Source organism: Molossus molossus, unplaced genomic scaffold, assembly GCF_014108415.1.
Source record: "Molossus molossus isolate mMolMol1 unplaced genomic scaffold, mMolMol1.p scaffold_m16_p_7, whole genome shotgun sequence".
Classification (NCBI taxonomy): domain Eukaryota; kingdom Metazoa; phylum Chordata; class Mammalia; order Chiroptera; family Molossidae; genus Molossus; species Molossus molossus.
In genome coordinates, this window is record NW_023425401.1 from 1768217 (window position 1) to 1786688 (window position 18472).

The following is an 18472-nucleotide window of genomic DNA, read 5'->3' on the forward strand; positions in this document are numbered from 1 at the left end:
TACAAGGCATGCAAAAGAAAAAAAGAATATAGATCATTCATAAAAAAATAATAGAAACTGTCACTGAGAAGGAACAGATATTGGACTTACTAGCCTCTAAATCAACTGTCTTAAATATGTTCAAAAAGTTAAAGAAAATAGACATAACACACAACAAATTATGCCTCAACAAAAAGATAGTATCAATAAAGAGAAAAAGCTTACAAAAGGAACTAAACGAAATTCTGTACGTGAGTGTTACAGCAAAATGAGGAAGTCACTGGAGGTTTTCAATAACACATCCAGCCCTGTGGGAGAAAGGGTCGGTGAACTGGAAGTCTACTGACTCACCCAGTCAGAGGAACGGGACGGAAGAGCAATGAGCGCCTCAGAGACCTGCGGGACAGCAGCTGTAGCAACATGTGCACACAAGGGTCACAGGAGAGAAAAAGAGAGACTGAGACAATGCTTGAAAAAATGATGTCCAGAAACTTCCCAAAATGATGAAACACGTGAATCTACATATTCAGATTCGATGAAATTCAAGTAGGAAAAATGCAAAGAATTTAATACTGAAGCATTATAATCAAACTATCAGAAATCAAACACAAAGAGATAATCTTCACAGCGGAATAAACACCACCACAAAATAAGAGAAACAGAAGCAACCTGCTGCATACTAAAAGTCCCTAAGAAGATTAAAAGCAGATTTCTCATTAAAAACCATGGAAGTCGGCCATGTCCATTTTGGCTCATTGGTTAAAGCGTCAGCTCACCGACCAAAGGGTTGTGGGTTTGATTCCAGTCAAGGACACATATCTGGATTGCAAGTTCGCAATCCCTGGCCCCGGTTGGGGTCATGCAGGAGCAACCAATCGATGTGTCTCTCTTACATTGACATTTCTCTCTCCCCCTTTCCTCCCTTCCACTCTCTCTAAAGAAAAAAAAAAAAATCAATGAAAAAAATCTTCACGTGAGGATTAAAAAACACACACAAAACCATGGAGGTTGGAAGACAGTAAGGCCACAAATTTAAAGAATTGAAAAAAAAATCTATTATCAAAAATAGTATATAAGGCAGACTATCTTTCAAAAATAAAAATAAAATGTTCCAAACACAACATTTGGGAAATTAGATATTAAAATGACGACAGACAGTAATCTGATGCTGCACAAAGAAACACGGACTGGTAGTGAAGCTGACACAGGAAGACATGAAAGCCAGGACTGTGTTCTATTTCTTTAACTCAGCTTTCCCCCAGATGATGGTGAGACAAACATATAAGACAATAATTATACATCTACTGGTATACACACACAGCAATAATGTGTTAATTTAAATTATCCAGTATGTTTATGATGTTAATTATAAAATGGGAACTGGTTCAACCTGATAAAGAGCTTTAATGAATAACCTATAGTCACTATTATATTCAAAGTGAAAGACTTGAGCTGTTCCCTCAGGTGAAGACAACCTGTGTGTGTCTACAATCCTGCCGCGTTTACTAAACAGTATACTGGGCATTCCAGTAAGAGCAACTTAGCAGGAAAAAGAGATGGAAGTTATACAAATGAAAAGGAATAAGTAAAACTACTGCTATCCTCAGATGACATCATCTTCTGTATAAAAATACTAAAATTTCCAAGCATAAAAACACTAGTAGAGCAAATAAACTAATTCAACCAAGATGCAGAAAACACACAAAATTCAATGAACTTCAACACACCAGCAATGAACAATGTGAAAAAGAAACTAGGGAAATGACTGCATTTACAACAGCATCAAAAAGACTAAACTGTGTAGTTAATAAACTGGTCAGGAGGTGCACGCCTCGCACCCTGAAAAGCATAAAGCAGTGCTAACATGGTGTTCAAGTCTGCTGTGGTCTGTTCCCCAAACTCATCTGGTGAACCCCTAGGCCCAGGGTGAGGGGATGAGGAGGAGGGGTCCCTGGCAGCGGCTGAGGTCATGGGGTCATGGGGTGGGGCCTCTGAGTGCAAGGAGAGCTCTTAGGAGAGCCCAGAGAGAGGGCCCCTTCCGCCCCTGAGGTACAGCGGCACCGCTGCTACCCCCAAGAGGGGGCCTCCGGAACAGGCTGCACCACGTCTCAAGCTTCCAGCTTCCAGAAGGTGAGAAAGAGGCTGCTATTGTTTCCAGCTGCCCAGTCCGTGGTCCCGGTACAGCAGCCCACTGGCTGATAAGTCTCCAATGAACAGAAAGCGGCCCTGTGCTCATGGGTCGGAAGACTTCTCATTGGCAGGTGGTCCTACTATTCAGAGCCATCTACACAGTCAACCAAACCCATTAAAACCCCACTGACCGTTTCACAAAAATGGGGGGAAGATACTAAAAAACAGAATTGCAATTGATTTCAAAAGCCAAAACAATGATGAAATGAAAAAAAAGAACTGGAGGACTCCCACTTCCTAATGTGAAATCTTATTTCTTGTTTTTCAGAAAAGATTCAGTCTCCACCCCATATTATTAGGAAAAGCTCCCTAAGCTGTCACAATGGTCCCTCTGGTTTATAACAGTGACCCATCTTATTACAATTAGATACTTTCACAAATTAAATCTTTGTAGCTCACTATCACAATAGACATTCCTTATACTAAATTCCATTCTAAAGTAGATTATCAAAGTGAGGTTTAAGTTGTTTGAGTACAAACTTTTTATTAAGTATTGGATCAGTAATAGATTATTAATCTATTGATCAGTAGAACTGTATTTTGGGGGCTATTAGAACTCAGTTAAAGTAGACCATGAAAATATTCAGATCTATAACATTTACATTTTAAACCACTGCTGGTAACTCATATCTTTAAAATTAGCTCTGTGCTCTCGTTTGTTTTCTTAAAAGCACTGCGTATACTTACCTGCAAATTTGAAAAACAATTCATTTTGAAAACCAGCTTTTTGCATTTTAACATGATGACATTCAGACTTCAGTAAGGAAACTTCACATTTAATGTCATGAACCAGTTTGCTTAAAATCTGTAGAAGTTTATTCTCAAAAGAAATGTTGTAGACACTATTGCAAGGAGCTGCATGATATCGAGCTGTGAACTGGTAATAAAAATGAGGCTCACGATATGCTGCAAAAAATTGAACAGAGAATAACAGAAAAATAGTTACATAAGCAATTCAAATCATTATATGGAATAAATTTATTCTGTGTGTGTGTGTGTGTGTGTGTGTGTGTGTGTGTATTTTTAACAATTATCTAAAAGTTACTAAGTGACAAATGCCACTACAGGCACTTTACAAATAGTAACTTATTTAAATTCTCTAACACAAGTTAAGATTGGTATTATTTTTATATCCATCAGAGAATTCTAAAGGATAAACAGATTTCACATGCCCAATGCCTGTGCTATTAAAAGTAAGATTCTCACAAGGAATTTGGCCACAGCCTGTACCCTTTACATCAATTTCACTACCTCAAATCAGGAATGAAACTTCTATAGGTTAAATTAAATATCCATCTTCAAAGAAATTAGTCATAATTTCCAACTTTAAGCAAAAACAAAGTATGCACCTAGCAAATCTACAAGTCTGATGGAGTCGCATCATAACATCAAGGACTAAGAACATTTATTCCTACTCATTTCAAAATCTCAGTGAGATGACACAAGAAATATCTAAGTGATTAGGAAACCATGACAATCACAGCAATCAGAAAAGCCCACCTCTGAGACAGGAAGCTCTGCCCTCCCTGTCCCCGGCTCAGTGGCCCGACCACAAGACAGGAGGGTCCGCACTGTTCGGCTGCCTACCTACTCATGTAGGTCAAAGCTGAGGGCACACACTGAGCTGCTGCCAGTGTTTACCTACCAGGCAGAGAGCAGACAACTTCTAACTGCTGAGAAAATTATCAGTTTTAATTACAAACATACATAAACATACCCCACCTTTGGGAAACCCACAGCAGTCAAGAGAAGAAACAAAAGGCAAGGGGAGAGGGCCTAAGGGAAAATTCATGTAGGAAGTATTAGATGATTGAAAAAATTCTAACTAGTCCCCTGGCTGGTTTGGCTCAGTGGTTAGAGCGTCAGCCGCAGACCAGAGAGACCTGGGTTCGATTCCAGCCAAGGGCATGTACCTTGGTTGTGGTTCGTCCCTGGCCACAGGGCTTGTGTGGGTGGCAACCAATCGATGTGCCTCTCTCACTTCGATGTTTTTCTCTCTCTCTCCCCTCCCACTCTATCTGAAGATAAATGAGTATGCAAAAATATACTCAAGTGAGGATTAAAAAAAAATTCTAACTAGTAAAGATATATGCACCCCATGTTCATTGCAGCACTATTTCTTTTTTTGGGTACGTGCCCCTAGCAGGAACCAAACCCAGGACTCTCTGGTCCACAGGCCGATGCTCCAACCACTGAGCCAAACTGTCCAGGGCAATTGCAGCACTGTTAACAATAGCCAAAATTTGGAAACAAACTGTCTACTGATGGATGAATGGATAAAGAAATTGTGGTAGATATATAAAATGAGATATAAAAAAGAATGCAATTTTTCCATTTGCAAAAACATGGATAGACCTCAAGATATTAAACAAAGTGAACTAAGTCAGAGAGAGAGACAGACAAATACCACTTGATATCTCATATGTAAAATCTAAAAAAAACCCCCAAAACCAAACTTGTAAACACAGAGGACAGATTGGTGGTTGCCAGAGGCAGGGTATAGGAGGTAGGGTAAAGGGAATCAAAGGTAAAAAAAATAAAATGGAATTAATCAAGTATTCTGGATCTGCTCACTTGTTAGGGGGTTCTCATTAAAAGAAAATACATGGGGCTCAGCTCCTGATTAGTTGCTGCTGGGGGCTAGTGTCGGAAAAGAAAAAAAGAAAAAAGAAAATACAGATACAAATTGAAAATAACAATCAACTAAAGAATAGTATCAAAAAGTGTGTGTGTGTGTGTGTGTGTGTGTGTGTGTGTGTGTGTGTATTTTTTTTTATGGTACGTGCCCCTAGCGGGAACCGAACCCGGGACTCTCTGGTCCGCAGGCCGACGCTCCAACCACTGGGCAAAACCAGCCAGGGCTCAAGAAATACATTTTTAAAGATATTCTGAGAAACTCAACAGTAACACAACAAATAATCCAATTAGAAAATGGGCAACAGATTATCAATAGACATTCACCAAAGAAGACGTACGGATGCAAACATGCCCATAGAGTTGCATTCAGCATCATCAGACATCAGGTGGCTGCAAATGAAAAGCACAAGACTATCTCTTCAACCCACTGAAATGGCTGAAATGGAAGCCGCGGACACCACTGCACCCTGGTGAGGACTAGAGAAACGGCCTCCCCCTTGCCCTGCTGGCAGGAATGAGAGATGGCACAGCCATTCTGGAAAGCAGCTGGGCAGTTTCTCATGAAACTAACCTGCAACCACCACATGACCCACCAACTGCACTCTGGGCATCTATCCCAGAGACCACACGTCTGCACACCTACGCACAACGTACACAGCGACGCCCATGCATCAGCCCAGAGCTTGCAGTGATCAGCAGCTCTCCAGTGGGCGAGTGATCATACCAGCTGGGCATATCCACACAGCAGAGCGCAACTCCCCAATCACAGGGAGCAGCGATGCACGCACACCAACTTAGGTGAACTTCCAGGGACTCGGCCATGACAGAGCCAGACCCGCAGGACTGTGCCCTATCTCCCTGCATTTCCACGACCCACTGACAAGTGTGTCTGTGTCATGCAGACGTGCCCCTGGAGAAAGATCTGCCCTCCCCGAGAACTCCTTACAAAGTACTTTGTAAAAATAACAAAATCCCTTTAAACAAACCTGCTAAAATATTTAATATCTGAGAGCATTAGGAAGTGATCAAGAGCACTAGAACCGCTCCTTACCGTACACGATGAATTTGAGCTGGAGGTTTTTGACCACCTCTTCCACGGTAGGCTTGTACTCGAGGAAGCACGTGTAAGCCCCCGTCATGCTCTCCTGGAAGTCCTGGAACACAAGGCTGCCTGTGGACGTTATGTGTGTGGTGCTGTTTTCTAACGAACAAATCAGGCACAGTAATTAGTTTGTTAAATTACATGAGATTAAGATAAAATAACAAAATATTTCCTAAACAGAGTAAAATCACCAAATGTATCTACAGAACCATTCAAAGGAGTTGGGACATAACTAGTCATTGCATCTGGTGTTTGTTGATGGCAGCTGCCAGGATGACCATAGTGTCAGAATTTCACTAACTCCAGTTCATGGGCCATGTAGCTGCCCAAGTGACAAGAGACTAACACACAAAGAGCAGCTTCTAATTGGACATTTGAGCTGTTTCCTGTAAGCAGAGAAAATGGCTGTGCTTATTGCAAGGGCTGCTGCACAACGAAGCGGTCAGTACGTGCACACTGCTCACCACTGCACAACGAAGCGGGCAGTACGTGCACACTGCTCACAACTGCCTCTGACACATGGCCAACACAGTAGCTGTTTGTTATTTTTATAAAATTCAAAAGAAAAATGCAAAGACACACTCTTACAAAACACATACATACATATATATTCATACTTCATATGTATTTGAATGTATGCCTTTATATATATGGTAAATGCATAAAGAAGAGCTAGGAAATAATATTGTAAAAGTTCAAGGTAGTGTTTACTTGGGAAAAGAAAAATGGAATTTTTAAACCACTATGAAGAGGTGCAACAGTCCCGGAATGGGGAGTCTCCACTTGCACAGCAGGCTCGTGTATGTTTAATGCGATTCATAACTGCATTTACCTTGCACACATTTGCACATACAGATGCTTCAGAGTAAGGCACTGCTGAGATCATTCAACTACATAAAATAATAAAACATACTACAAAACAAATATTTCCCATGAATGTTTCTTTAGCAAGTCTGTGTATGAATCTAGTTCTTCCTTCCTTCATCCAAGATAACAAAATAAACCTGAGGGTTTCCAGCCACAAGCACCATCTCAATATGCCAATGAAGGGTAAACAGAAAGAAAGCGTGGTGAATAGAGCAATAAAGAAAGATTTCCTCAGAAGGTCTGCAAAAATGATTAAATGCTTCACTGAACAGATCTTCAAGATGAAAATTCATTCATCTGAATTTTTAGCAAGGCTGAAAACAAGGGAGCTAAGCTAATCTATATGTTTGGAATTGCACTGCAAAAACAAATCAGCTTTTAGCAAATGAAAAATTAGAATAAAAATAAGATATGCATTTCAAAATAACAAAGTAAGAAGTTGAATGGAAAAAATGTTGACTGAATCAGTCATACCAATAGTAATTTCTGTGTGGAAAAAAGTACCTTCATGAGAGTAAGATTTTTTTTGCTCAAAAATCTGGAAAGTGCAAGGCTACCATTCAAATGTATATGGAGTCCATCTCCTCCTCTGCTACATATGCAAATGCAAGCTAGTCTTTCATGAGCACAGCTTCAGTAGTATATTAATACACAACTACTGCCAAACCATGCAGTATATTTAAAAGCACGTTTTCATATGAAAACATTCAATGTTAAATTTAGTCATTTTTTTCAAATTTGATAATATTTAAGTTAAATCTATTTGGACATGATTTTGGTCAGAAAGAAATATAAAATAAAAAATATAAAATTAGCCCTGGCCAGTATGGCTCAGTGGTTACGGCGTTGCCCCTTGGACCAAAGAGTCTCCAGTTTGATTTCCGGTCAAGGCCACATACCTGGTTTGCAGGTTCAATCCCCAGTCCTAGTCGGGGTCCCGTGGGAGGCAACTAATGGATGCTATCTCACACCCATGTTTCTCCCTCCCTTCCACTCTATCTAAAAATCAGTGGCGGGTTAACAACTGTATATACACATCTCCACTACTGAAGTCTCAGGTTGTCCCTGGGTGGGTCTGCACAAACAGACAAAGCCATGTTTACAAGTCTATGGCTCAAAGGGCTTGTTTGCATTTTTAACAAAAGCCCAAATCATCTTTACTTCTGCATATGTGTCACTAATAAAAGTCTGACTGAAGTAACCAAAATGATTGCATGAACTTCAAGAAAAAGTAAGATGTTTTGGAATATAGATGCTTAGAGAACGCTCCAAACAGTTCAATCAGCTAGTGTGTCTGTGTCTTAGATTAAGACCTGTGAAAAATGGTCACACCGTCTGCACTGTTGGATTACAACTCCAAAAGGAAACCACAAGAAAAAGGAGGGAGGGAATAGAAAAATGTATGTGAGATACAAACATTCTTTGTGTTCCTAGTATATCTCACAAATATCGGTCTGATTATGACAACTGAAACCAAAGCCCACCTGAAATAATTTTCCCACTTGGCCCATGCCACTGGAACGACGGGTCTATCAGCTCGGAATTCCGCAGCCGTTGGGTTACACACAGCACATGTGGACTCTTCTGATGGAGCATAACATACACTTTCACTGAAACAAAATATTAAAATGTTCCAATTATATTTTATGTGTTTCATTTTTGCAGTTTGGATTACATGTTTTCATAAGTTTTGTTTGGATTATTGTTATTACCTAGTAAGAACTGAATTTCATTGCATTCCATGTAACTAACATTAAAAATATATACGTACATTTTATTTGTGTGTGTGTGTGTGTGTACCTCAATCTTAGCATAATGCACTGGTCTTTTTTATTATGAGTTAACATATAGTAATGTATTTTATGCTCAGAATATTATTTTGATTATAAATTATTAAGATAATCATATATCTGTACTTTATCTTTTTTGCTAAGAGACCACACCTGAAATTGGTAAGATAACTTTGTTTAAAGGGACAGTACTTTGCTCACAATGATGTAACACAATGTAGTGAAGTAAAAACTACTGCACTTAAAACACTACTTGATTTTAATTATTAAGCAGTTCCCCATTTTGCTTTAAAATTTAAAGAACTCTGATAATTAAACAAGCAAAAATCATATTCTTTAGGAGACACAAAGGGAACCCAACAAGAATCAGCTGTTCTGAAGTTACTCATGAGTGAGCTTTTAGAACAGCCCCGTCTCAGAGCCACACGCGGCGCTTCTCTGCTTCGCGCGACACTTCTCTGGTCCAGGAAGATCAACACTGTCTTGAGAATCAAAACTCTCCCTGACATTAAAGAGGCGGGCTGTACATTTTCACCGTTCAGCATGACATTTACTGAGCGCAGCTTCTAGGCAGACATCATTCCTTAGGTTAAGAAAGTTCCCCTTTATTCTTGGTCATTTATTTTTATCAATAACGACTGTTAAATTTTAAGAAATTTTTTTATACTGATTAAAGTGATCCTTTAATTTTTTCCTCTTGAATACATTAGTGGGATGTCTGATATTACTAGATTGCTTTTCTGAAATAATTCACACTGATTACACTCTTACTTAAAATCTGCTGGATTCAAATTGCAGAGTGTTCCCAGGGTACTTACTTACACCCATATTATACATATATATACATAGTGCATAGCTGCCTTGTACTACCCTTTGTACTTTCCAGTGTCAGGATCAAAACGGTCATTCAGCATTTGGGATTGTGAAGGCTGTCATCGAAGGCCGTAACAGCCACACAAAAAGAACTGGACAGAGTTCTTCTATAAATCTCCTCTGAGAGAATTTGTAAAGTTACTTTTGCCTTGGAAAAATTCTATAGCCTGGTACTCTTTTTTTTTTCCTGGCAAGGGGGAGTAGAGAAATAAATGTTTAATTTCAGAAGAATTTAATTGGTTATTAATATACTAATGGAATCAAGTATGTTTTAGAAATTCACACTTAACTAGAATGATTTACTTCCATTAGTATAAAATTATTAAGAATATTATTTTTGAATTTTACCATCTTTATTAAATTCATAATAGATTTTCTACTTTCGTTATCCTCTCATGAAGAATTTACCAAAAGTGTCTACTGTTGTTCCAAAGACAGCTTTTGGATCCATCTCACCTATTATTCTTCTCTGACCTCTTCCATTAATTTCTTCTGTTATTTCTTTGCTATTTACCTCAGTTTAAATTCCTCTCCCTTCTCCTAACTTCTTTCATACATGCTTATTGTATAAAGCTGTCACTCCATCGCTGGGATACAAACAATATGAAAGTATCTCTTTTGAAAACAGCAAGAGCCCTGGCCGGTTTGGCTCAGTGGTTAGAGTCAGCCCCCAGACCGAAGGGTCTCAGGTTTGATTACCAGTCAAGGGCATGTACCTCGGTTGCAGGTTTGATCCCTGGTGGGGGTCAGGTGGGAGGCTACCAATCTGTTTATTTCTCTTTCTTTCTCCCTCCCTCCCTCCTTTCCACTCTCTCTAATAAAAATCAATGGAAAAATATCCTCAGGTGAGGATTAACAACAAAAAATGATACACAGAGGCAACCTAACATTTTGGCTCAGCACGTCTGAAAGCACGGGCAATGTCCGTGCTGGCGAGGACGAGGTCAGCATGGCTGGAGGAAGCAGGAACCGCTGCTGCTGGGAGGGGCAGTGTCAGTGAGACTGAGACAGCTCAGTCCCAGGAAGATGAGCGGCAGCTCCTGACATATAGACGCAGATGACTTTATTTTTTATCCTCACCTGCATTCATCTTCAGATAGAGTGAGAGTGAGAGAGGGAGAAATATATAGAGAGAAACATCGCTACGTGAGAGAGACACATGAGAGAGACACATCGAGTGGCTGCACCCACACGACTCCAACCGGGGCCGGGGACAAACTGCAACCGAGGTACGTGCCCTTAGCGGGAACCGAACCCTGGTCTCTCTGGACCGCAGGCCGACGCTCTAATCGCTGAGCCAAACCAGCCAGGGCCCCAGATGACTTTTGAATGGGCACAAAAAGAAATATACAAAGTGGTATTCATCGCACACACCAAAAAAATGGAGAGAACTTAAAATATGACAAAGATGTCAATAAATAATTACTGAATCAACGGGTGATGAGCAAATGAAGATAAAACACCACTGAGCAGCAAGGAGTAAATAATGTGTGGACAGTAGAAAAGAAGATGACAGAACAGATAAGTGGCTGACAGACAGATGCTGAGACTGCAAATGACAGAGGGGACTAAGGAAATTCTAGGCGAGAAAAGTCAGGCAGTCAGAATGTTATGGAGGCACAATTAGTAAAACATCATATAATAATGTGGTGTGATATAAAATATACATGCTGAACTGAAATGTTAACCCATTTTTAAGAATAAATTAAATAATATCCAATTTTTAAAAAGCAGTAAAAAAGGAAACTAGTTTTATATAACTGTCATAATTTAGGTTTAAAAGTTGTAGTTTTAAAACAAAAGCTATAATAAAAGTTGTGATGCCAGTGAAAATGGTGAAATAAGGAATTCCAAAAATTATCTCTTTCATAAAGGAAATGAGAAAAGTGGCAGAAATTGCTAGAATGAACCTTTTCATAACTCTGGAAATTCATCAGACTTGCAGCAACCCAGTAAAAATGTATTCAAGGAAAAGAGGTGCACCTCGGTGTAATGGTTAGACTATGCCTCTCCCCAAAGCCATATGGGAAAGCCCGAGCCTCGAGCTCCTTAGAACGCAAGCTTATTCGGATGCAGAGCCTTACAGAAGTGACCGAGTTCAAACACGGTCATCAGAGCGGGCCCAGATCCAACGTGACGACTGTCCTTCCAGACAGGGAGGTGCTGACGTGCAAGCACAGAAGGAAACGCGGTGAAGGGACACAGGGAGAACAGGGCTACGGACCAGCCTGGGAGGAGAGCTGGACAGACCCTTCCCTCGCAGCCTCGGAGAGAACCAACCTGCCCCACGGTTGGCCTTCCAGTCTGCAGATCCGTGAGACCTGTCTGTTGTCTATCCGTCCGCTCTGTGGGACTCTGCAGCCCAAGAAAACTGATACACTGGCAGAGCTGGGAGCTGGTGGCAGCCTGACCCGCCCTGCTCCCCCCTCCCCTCCCCAGCTCTGCAGCAGCCTGGAAAGCAGCATCACCCGCAGCCAGCACCTGGCACAATGAGTCAGCGGGTCTTCATTCAAAGCCTCCTTCCCAGAGAACTGTTATTAGTTGACATCTCTGGCAGTTTCCTAAAAGACACCATTCACAAGGGTGTTTTGACCTAATGTGGAGCATACTCACTGTACAGAGCTTTCCCCCAAGGTCATTTGTCAAAACCCAGAGGCTATCCTTAACTCCGCAACTGCCACGCAGTGAGTGACAGCTGGGTAAACAGAGGCCGAAGCCCTGCCGAGGGAGGGCTGAGAATCACATGTCTGTGAGAGCTCTGAGAAGTTCTGACACATCCCTGGGAACAGAGGCTGCGTGCACGGACAGGGTGGGCACATGGCTGAGGCTGCAGCACCCGTAAAAGACTGAGAGGCCTCAAGTTCTTACTGTGCCCAGCAGAGCGTGAAAAGGAAGACAGTTGTCAACTGCCCAGCTACATGAGTAAGCTACGCACAAAGAGTACACAGAGACCCTCAGCAAAGACCAGGACACTAGCTGGTTCCAGGTGTGTAAGGAAACCTCTGTCCACCCATTGGCAGAACTAAGCTAACTGGACATAGAAAAGTTACTGGGCAAACAATCAGCAACAACCCAATATCTGGGGAGGGGGAAGAATCCGATTTCCAGAGTTGCTACAATATATTATGTAAAAAGTCCACTTTTCAATCAAATATACGAGACATGTAAAACCAAGAAAGTAGAATCACAGGCAGGAAGAAAAGAAAGCACCAACAGAAATTGTCCCTGAGGAAGCCCCACTCTGCACTGTGCACACAGAGCTGTGGGGTCGGGCCTGAAGTGCGACAGGGAGCCTTGGGAAGGCTGACTCGCAGTGCGGGGACGGAAGTTATCTCAGAGAACCAAAAGGAATTCTGGACTGAAAAGCGTAACTGAATTAGAAAATTCATTTGAAAGAACTGACACTAGATCTGAGCAGGTGAAACAAAAACTAAGCAAACTTGAAGGTCAATCAACTTGGGATTATCCAATCTCACAACGCAAAAAGAACATAAACAAACAGCACTCACAGACTGTGGGAGAACATCAAGCAGCCAGTTCATACTTAACGAAAGTCCCACTGAAAACTGCAGAAAGGGGATTGAAGTAATATTTGAGAAATAATGGCAAGATCTTCCCAAAACTGACTTTAAAAACCATAAATCTACCCTTCAGAGATGCTTAACGAACTCAAACTACATTACATTCAAAGAGATCCACACCTAGACACAGCATAATCCAGTCAACATTCAAAATCAAAGGCAGAATTTTGAAAACAGCAAGAGAGAAGCAATTCACTACATACATGTGATCCTCAATGAATTAGTAGCTTACTTCTCTCTGAAACCGTGATGAAACAGAAAGTCTAAATACACCTAAAACAAGTAAAGTGTTTGTATTAGTAATAAAAAAAGTTAAAAAATCCCACCAACAGTCCAGCTCCAGTTGAATTTACTGGTGAATTTTTCCAAACAAGTAAAGCAGAATTAATTAACAACAGTTCCAAAACTCTTCCAAAACATAAAATAGGAGGGAACACATCCCAACTCACTCTATAAAGTCACTATTACCCTAAGATCAACATGAGACAAATACAATACAAGGAAACTACAAATTTCCCTTATGACTACAGACATAAAAATCCTTAAAATATTAGCAACCCAATTCAGCAGTATGAAAAACTGATTATACAACATAATCAACTGCAATTTATCCCAGAATGCAAGGTTAATTCAAAATACAAAAATCATTCAATCTAATACCGTATCATATTAATAGAATAAAGGACAAACTCTATGACCACCTCAATATATGCAAAAAATGTATTTGACAAAATGCCACACCCTTTCACAATAATGCTTGAAGCAAGTACAAACTAGGAACAGAAGGGAACTTTCTCAACCTGATAAAGAGCATCTACCGAAAGCTCAAGTCAATCTCTCACCCTGAGATCAGGGATAAGATTAAGGCAGCTGCTACCTTCAATACTGAACTGGCAGAGTTTCTAGCTGGAGCGACTGGAATGAAAAAATAAAGCTTCCAGATTGGAAAGGAAGAAATAAAATGATCTCTATTTGCAAACGATATGGTGTCAGCAATGTAGCAAAGTGACTAGATGCAACATTAGTTTGCAAAACTCAATTATATCTATAAAATAGGACTGATGCATCCAAAAACTAAATTAAAATAACCATTCCATTTACAATAGCATCAAAAAGAATAAAATATTTAGGGATACATTTAACAAAAGAAATACAAGACTTGTACACTGACAACCATAAAATCACGGAAGAAAACTAAAGGAGACCTAAATAAATGGAAAAATACTTCATGTTCATGAACTGGAAGACATAATCTTGTTAGGGTGGTAATGCTTCCAAAGTTGATCTACATATTTAATGCAACCCATATTAAAATCCTAATGGGTTCTTTTGCATAAACTGACAAGTTCATTCTAGAATTAATATGGAATTGAAAAGGACCCAGAATAGTCAAAACAAGCTTTAACATAACAAATTTGAAGGAACAACCCTTAGCAACTTTGAAACTTACTATAAAGCAACAGTATGGAGATAGCGTAGTACTGGCCTAAAAACAGATGTATAGATCAAGGGAATAGAAGTTAGAATCCAGAGAAAAACCAACCATGCATCTATGGTACAGTGCTTTTCAACAATAGCATCAAGACAATTCAATAGAGAATGAAATGCCCTTGAACAAATGGTATTGGAACAACTGGATAGTAACAAACAAAAGAAAAAAGAAAAAAAGAAGTGTAACCCCTTCCTCACACCATATGCAAAATTCATTCAAAATGGTTAAAGATCTGATTATAATAGCTAAAACTACGAAACTCTTAAAAGACATAGGATTAAAACTTTGTGACTGTTGATTACACAATTCTTTTGAAGACAAGACACCTAAAGCACCAGCAACAAATTGAAAATACAAATTAGACTTTATCAAAGTTTAAAATGTGTACTTTAACAGACACTATTTAAAAACACAAAAACATAATGGAAGACAATGTTTACAAGTCAAATAACTGGTAAGAGTCTAGTATGCAGAATGTATTAAAAAAAAAAAACCTCTTCCAACTCAGTAATAAAAGTGCTAACCCAATTTTAAAAATGGGCAAAAAACTTGACTAGGCATTTCTACAAAGAAGGTATGCAAATGGCCAACAAATACATGGCAAGAAGTTCAACATCATTAGTCACTTGGGAAATGCATATCAAAACCACAGTGAGAATCCACTTCACACAGACCGAGAGGATTGAAAACATACGCTCACAGAGAAACTTATCCAGGGATGTTCATAACGGCATATTTCAAAATTGCAAGTAAGTGGAAACTACCTAAATATCCATCAACTGATGGGTACACAAGTGGTATAGCCACACAATGGAATATTACTCAACCATAAAAAGGAATGAAGTATTGATACATTCCATAATATGAACAAATCTGGAAAACATTGAACAACTAATGAATGAAGCCAAACACAAAATGTCACTTAGTGTATTATTCCACTTATATAAAATGTTCAGAATAGGCAAATTCAGAGAGACAGGACATAGATTAGTGATTTCCAGTGACTGAATGTGGTCTCTTAATGGATACGGAGTGATGAAATGCAAAATTACAGTGTTGATGGTTGTATAAACTTGCTAATATACTAAAAACTACTGCATTGTATGCTTTTAAGGAAAAATTTTAAGGCATGTGAATTTACCTCAATAAAAAATTATACAAAGTTTTTACTTGCTATACCTTATGTGGCTACTGTAAAATCTTATGAATCCAAAACCTTTATGATATATAGATCTCATTTGAAGAAAGTTTTGGTATATTTGAACAGCATATATTAAATAACATGTTAATTATCATGTAATAATACGAAAACACTATAGGCGACTTTAATTATATAACTTCAGAAATAACTATTTTTTGCATACTTAAGCAGGTACAGAATTAGACCTGGATGAATCTAACCAACGGAAACAACTCAACCCATTGTCACAGAAGGAAAGGCCTCAGGAGACAAGGGTGACTGAAAACATTAGCCTCTGGACAGACTGATAACATTTAAACAAATGCTAACTACTTTCTTAAAATTACTGAAAATCTATTAATACCTGGATAATTTGGTGATCCCACTATTTTCAGCGAATCTTGGGTCAAGCTAAAACCTCTTGGTAGTCGAATCAAATCTCCAACTATCAAAAACAAACAAAAAAAGAAAGAAAGAAATGAGCAACAATCTGCCTTATGTGAAATTCCAAAGACATTCAAATAGGACATTATCAGAGTATATTCCATCTTGGTTGAAAGGGAAGCCGTAACGTCCCTTGACACTTGGCAACCCTCTTCCAATTCTTCTCCCCTGATAGGCTCCAGTGGAAATCATCTATCCACTGCTGCCCCTATTGTATCTTGCCCCCAGAGATAATACTCAGAACACTCTTTTCATCTGTAAGAGTCCAAATCTGGCTCCATCCAGACCCAGATCACACGTGGCCTCCTCCTTCAAACCTTCTGTTTGTACTATTTTAACATTCCGCAACGCATCATCAGCACCTTTCCCATAACACCCACTCTACACTGTATTACAGTTGTTTGTGCACACGTAGAATTTTCCTTATTAGATTAAAAGCTCCATTGCTAGCAGGATCAGTGTTTATGTCAACTTATGAAGAATCAGAATCAACCACTATATCTTGCACATAATAAACATTAAGTGATGATTGTTAAATAGGAAATATCCTGACATTCTCCCTCATTGTTGAAATGCGATGGACATAATCGTGCGCACAGAGCCCGTGGGAGGGGCGGTACAAAATGCCATAAAGCACCACTCAAATCACCTTACTAGGGAGTAAAGGACAAGAGCATGGTATTCACACGGAGTCTAAATCCTAAGGGCCGGTTCTTGGTCTTGGGAAAGTCACTTTAAAGTCTAGTTTCGGTTTTCTCATGTGCAGAATGAGACTGAATTCAGACGAGCGCGGCTGCTGCAGGAACTGAAGGGGCCGCTGTGTAAACCGTCAAGACCCGTCTTCACCGGCTCTACCTGCTCTCGTGCCGCTGCTACCAAGTCCGACCTCACTGGCTCCAGACAAGGCCGCAGGGACCCTGCCCTCGCTGGGGTGGGCCCCTGGGCAGGGCCGGAAGGGCCTTCTCAGGGGGTCCAGGCTCCTGGCGACTCCCCGCCTGCGCAGTCGCGACACGGAGACTTGGGTGCACTCGCCCCTCCACTCCGCTTCCTTCCTCCGCCTCATCCCGGGCCGCCTGTCCACGCTCATGTTTTCGGGGGGCCCCTTTCCACTCCCCCTTACTTCAGCAACTCTTCGCACCCTAAACTCGTCACGTGCACGCTTCCCCCTTCTTCTCTTCCCCGAGGAGGAGCCGCGTGGTCCTCAGAGTGCTCGGTCCCACTGCTCCAAGAGGAGGCCCGGCCTGCGGCCCACAGTGCTGCTTCCCCGCCACGTGCGGCTCGACGTCGTCACCCGCCAGCCAGCTCGGCCGCACCCCCGTCCGTCCCGCCTCGCCCCGTCCCAGCCGCGCCCCACCCCAGGCACTGGGGGCCAGGCTGGGCCGTTCTCCTCGCACAGCCGGGCTCCCCGCGCTGCGCCAGGGGCACGGGGCTCCCCCCCCACCCCGGGACACTTATTTTCAGAAGCCGGGGTCCGAGCACAACCAGACAGCCGGCACCTCCGGGACGGATCGCCCCCGCGCGACCCCCAGCAGCCGGGCTTCGGGCCGGGCGGGAAGGGACGTCGGTTCAGCGGCTCCGGCGCAGCCCGCGCCCGTCCGGCAGGGGGCCGGGGGCAGGGGGCCGGGGGCAGGGGGCCGGGGGCAGGGGGCCGGGGGCAGGGGGCCGGGGGCAGGGGGCCGGGGGCAGGGGGCCGGGGCGGCGGCGCCAGCGGGCTGCGGGCTGCGGCGCCGGGACGGCCGCTCCCCGCCCCGTTACCAGCCCCACCGGAGCCCCGGGCCAGCGGGGGCCCTCGACGACCCCCGCCAGGGCCCCGTCCGGGCTCCGCTGGTGGACGGGGCGCAGCACGTGCCCCAAACGCCCGCCCGGGCCCGCCCGCCTCACCTGCCAGCGGCGCCCGCACTACCAAGGCGGACAGCAGGAGGAAGAGCGCGGCCCGGGTCAGCGGGGAGCCCGGGGCCCGCCGCCCGCCCCGCCGCGCCCGGCCGGGGGCCGAGGCCTCCATCCACTCGCCGCCCGCCACCTGCCCACCGTCGGCGCAGACGGTCGTTAGCCCGCGCGCGCCCACTCGCACTCCGGAAGCCGGCGGGCGGAGCATGGGAATGGCGGCCGGAAGGACAATGGCGGCCGGAGACAATGGCGGCCGAATGACGATGGCGACCGGAAGGAAGGGCCCCACTTCCGCCAGTGCAGGGGGCTGGGCGGGGCCGGGTCAACATGGCCGCCAGAGGGTCGTCGTGAGGCTGCGCGAGAGGGCTGTGTCCCCTGCTCTGCTGGACGCCCCCTGGGAGCACGCGCCACTGTTGAAGGTTCCGGAGCGAGCGAGGGACTGACCGCGCC

At 42.5% G+C, this 18472-nt stretch overlaps 1 protein-coding gene across 1 annotated transcript in view; it reads right to left on the bottom strand.

The window, feature by feature from the left end:
* Positions 1-18198, bottom strand: part of LOC118620450 (zona pellucida binding protein) — a 33452-nt gene extending 15254 nt beyond the window's left edge. The window contains exons 1-5 of the mRNA XM_036247539.1: positions 18017-18198; positions 16056-16136; positions 8260-8385; positions 5858-6007; positions 2857-3075 (exon numbers count right to left, since the gene is read on the bottom strand). Coding sequence (XP_036103432.1) covers positions 2857-3075; positions 5858-6007; positions 8260-8385; positions 16056-16136; positions 18017-18137 — 697 coding nt within the window. The 5' untranslated portion in view covers positions 18138-18198. The remainder of the gene's footprint in view (positions 1-2856; positions 3076-5857; positions 6008-8259; positions 8386-16055; positions 16137-18016) is intronic.
* Between the last annotated feature and the right edge of the window lie 274 nt (positions 18199-18472).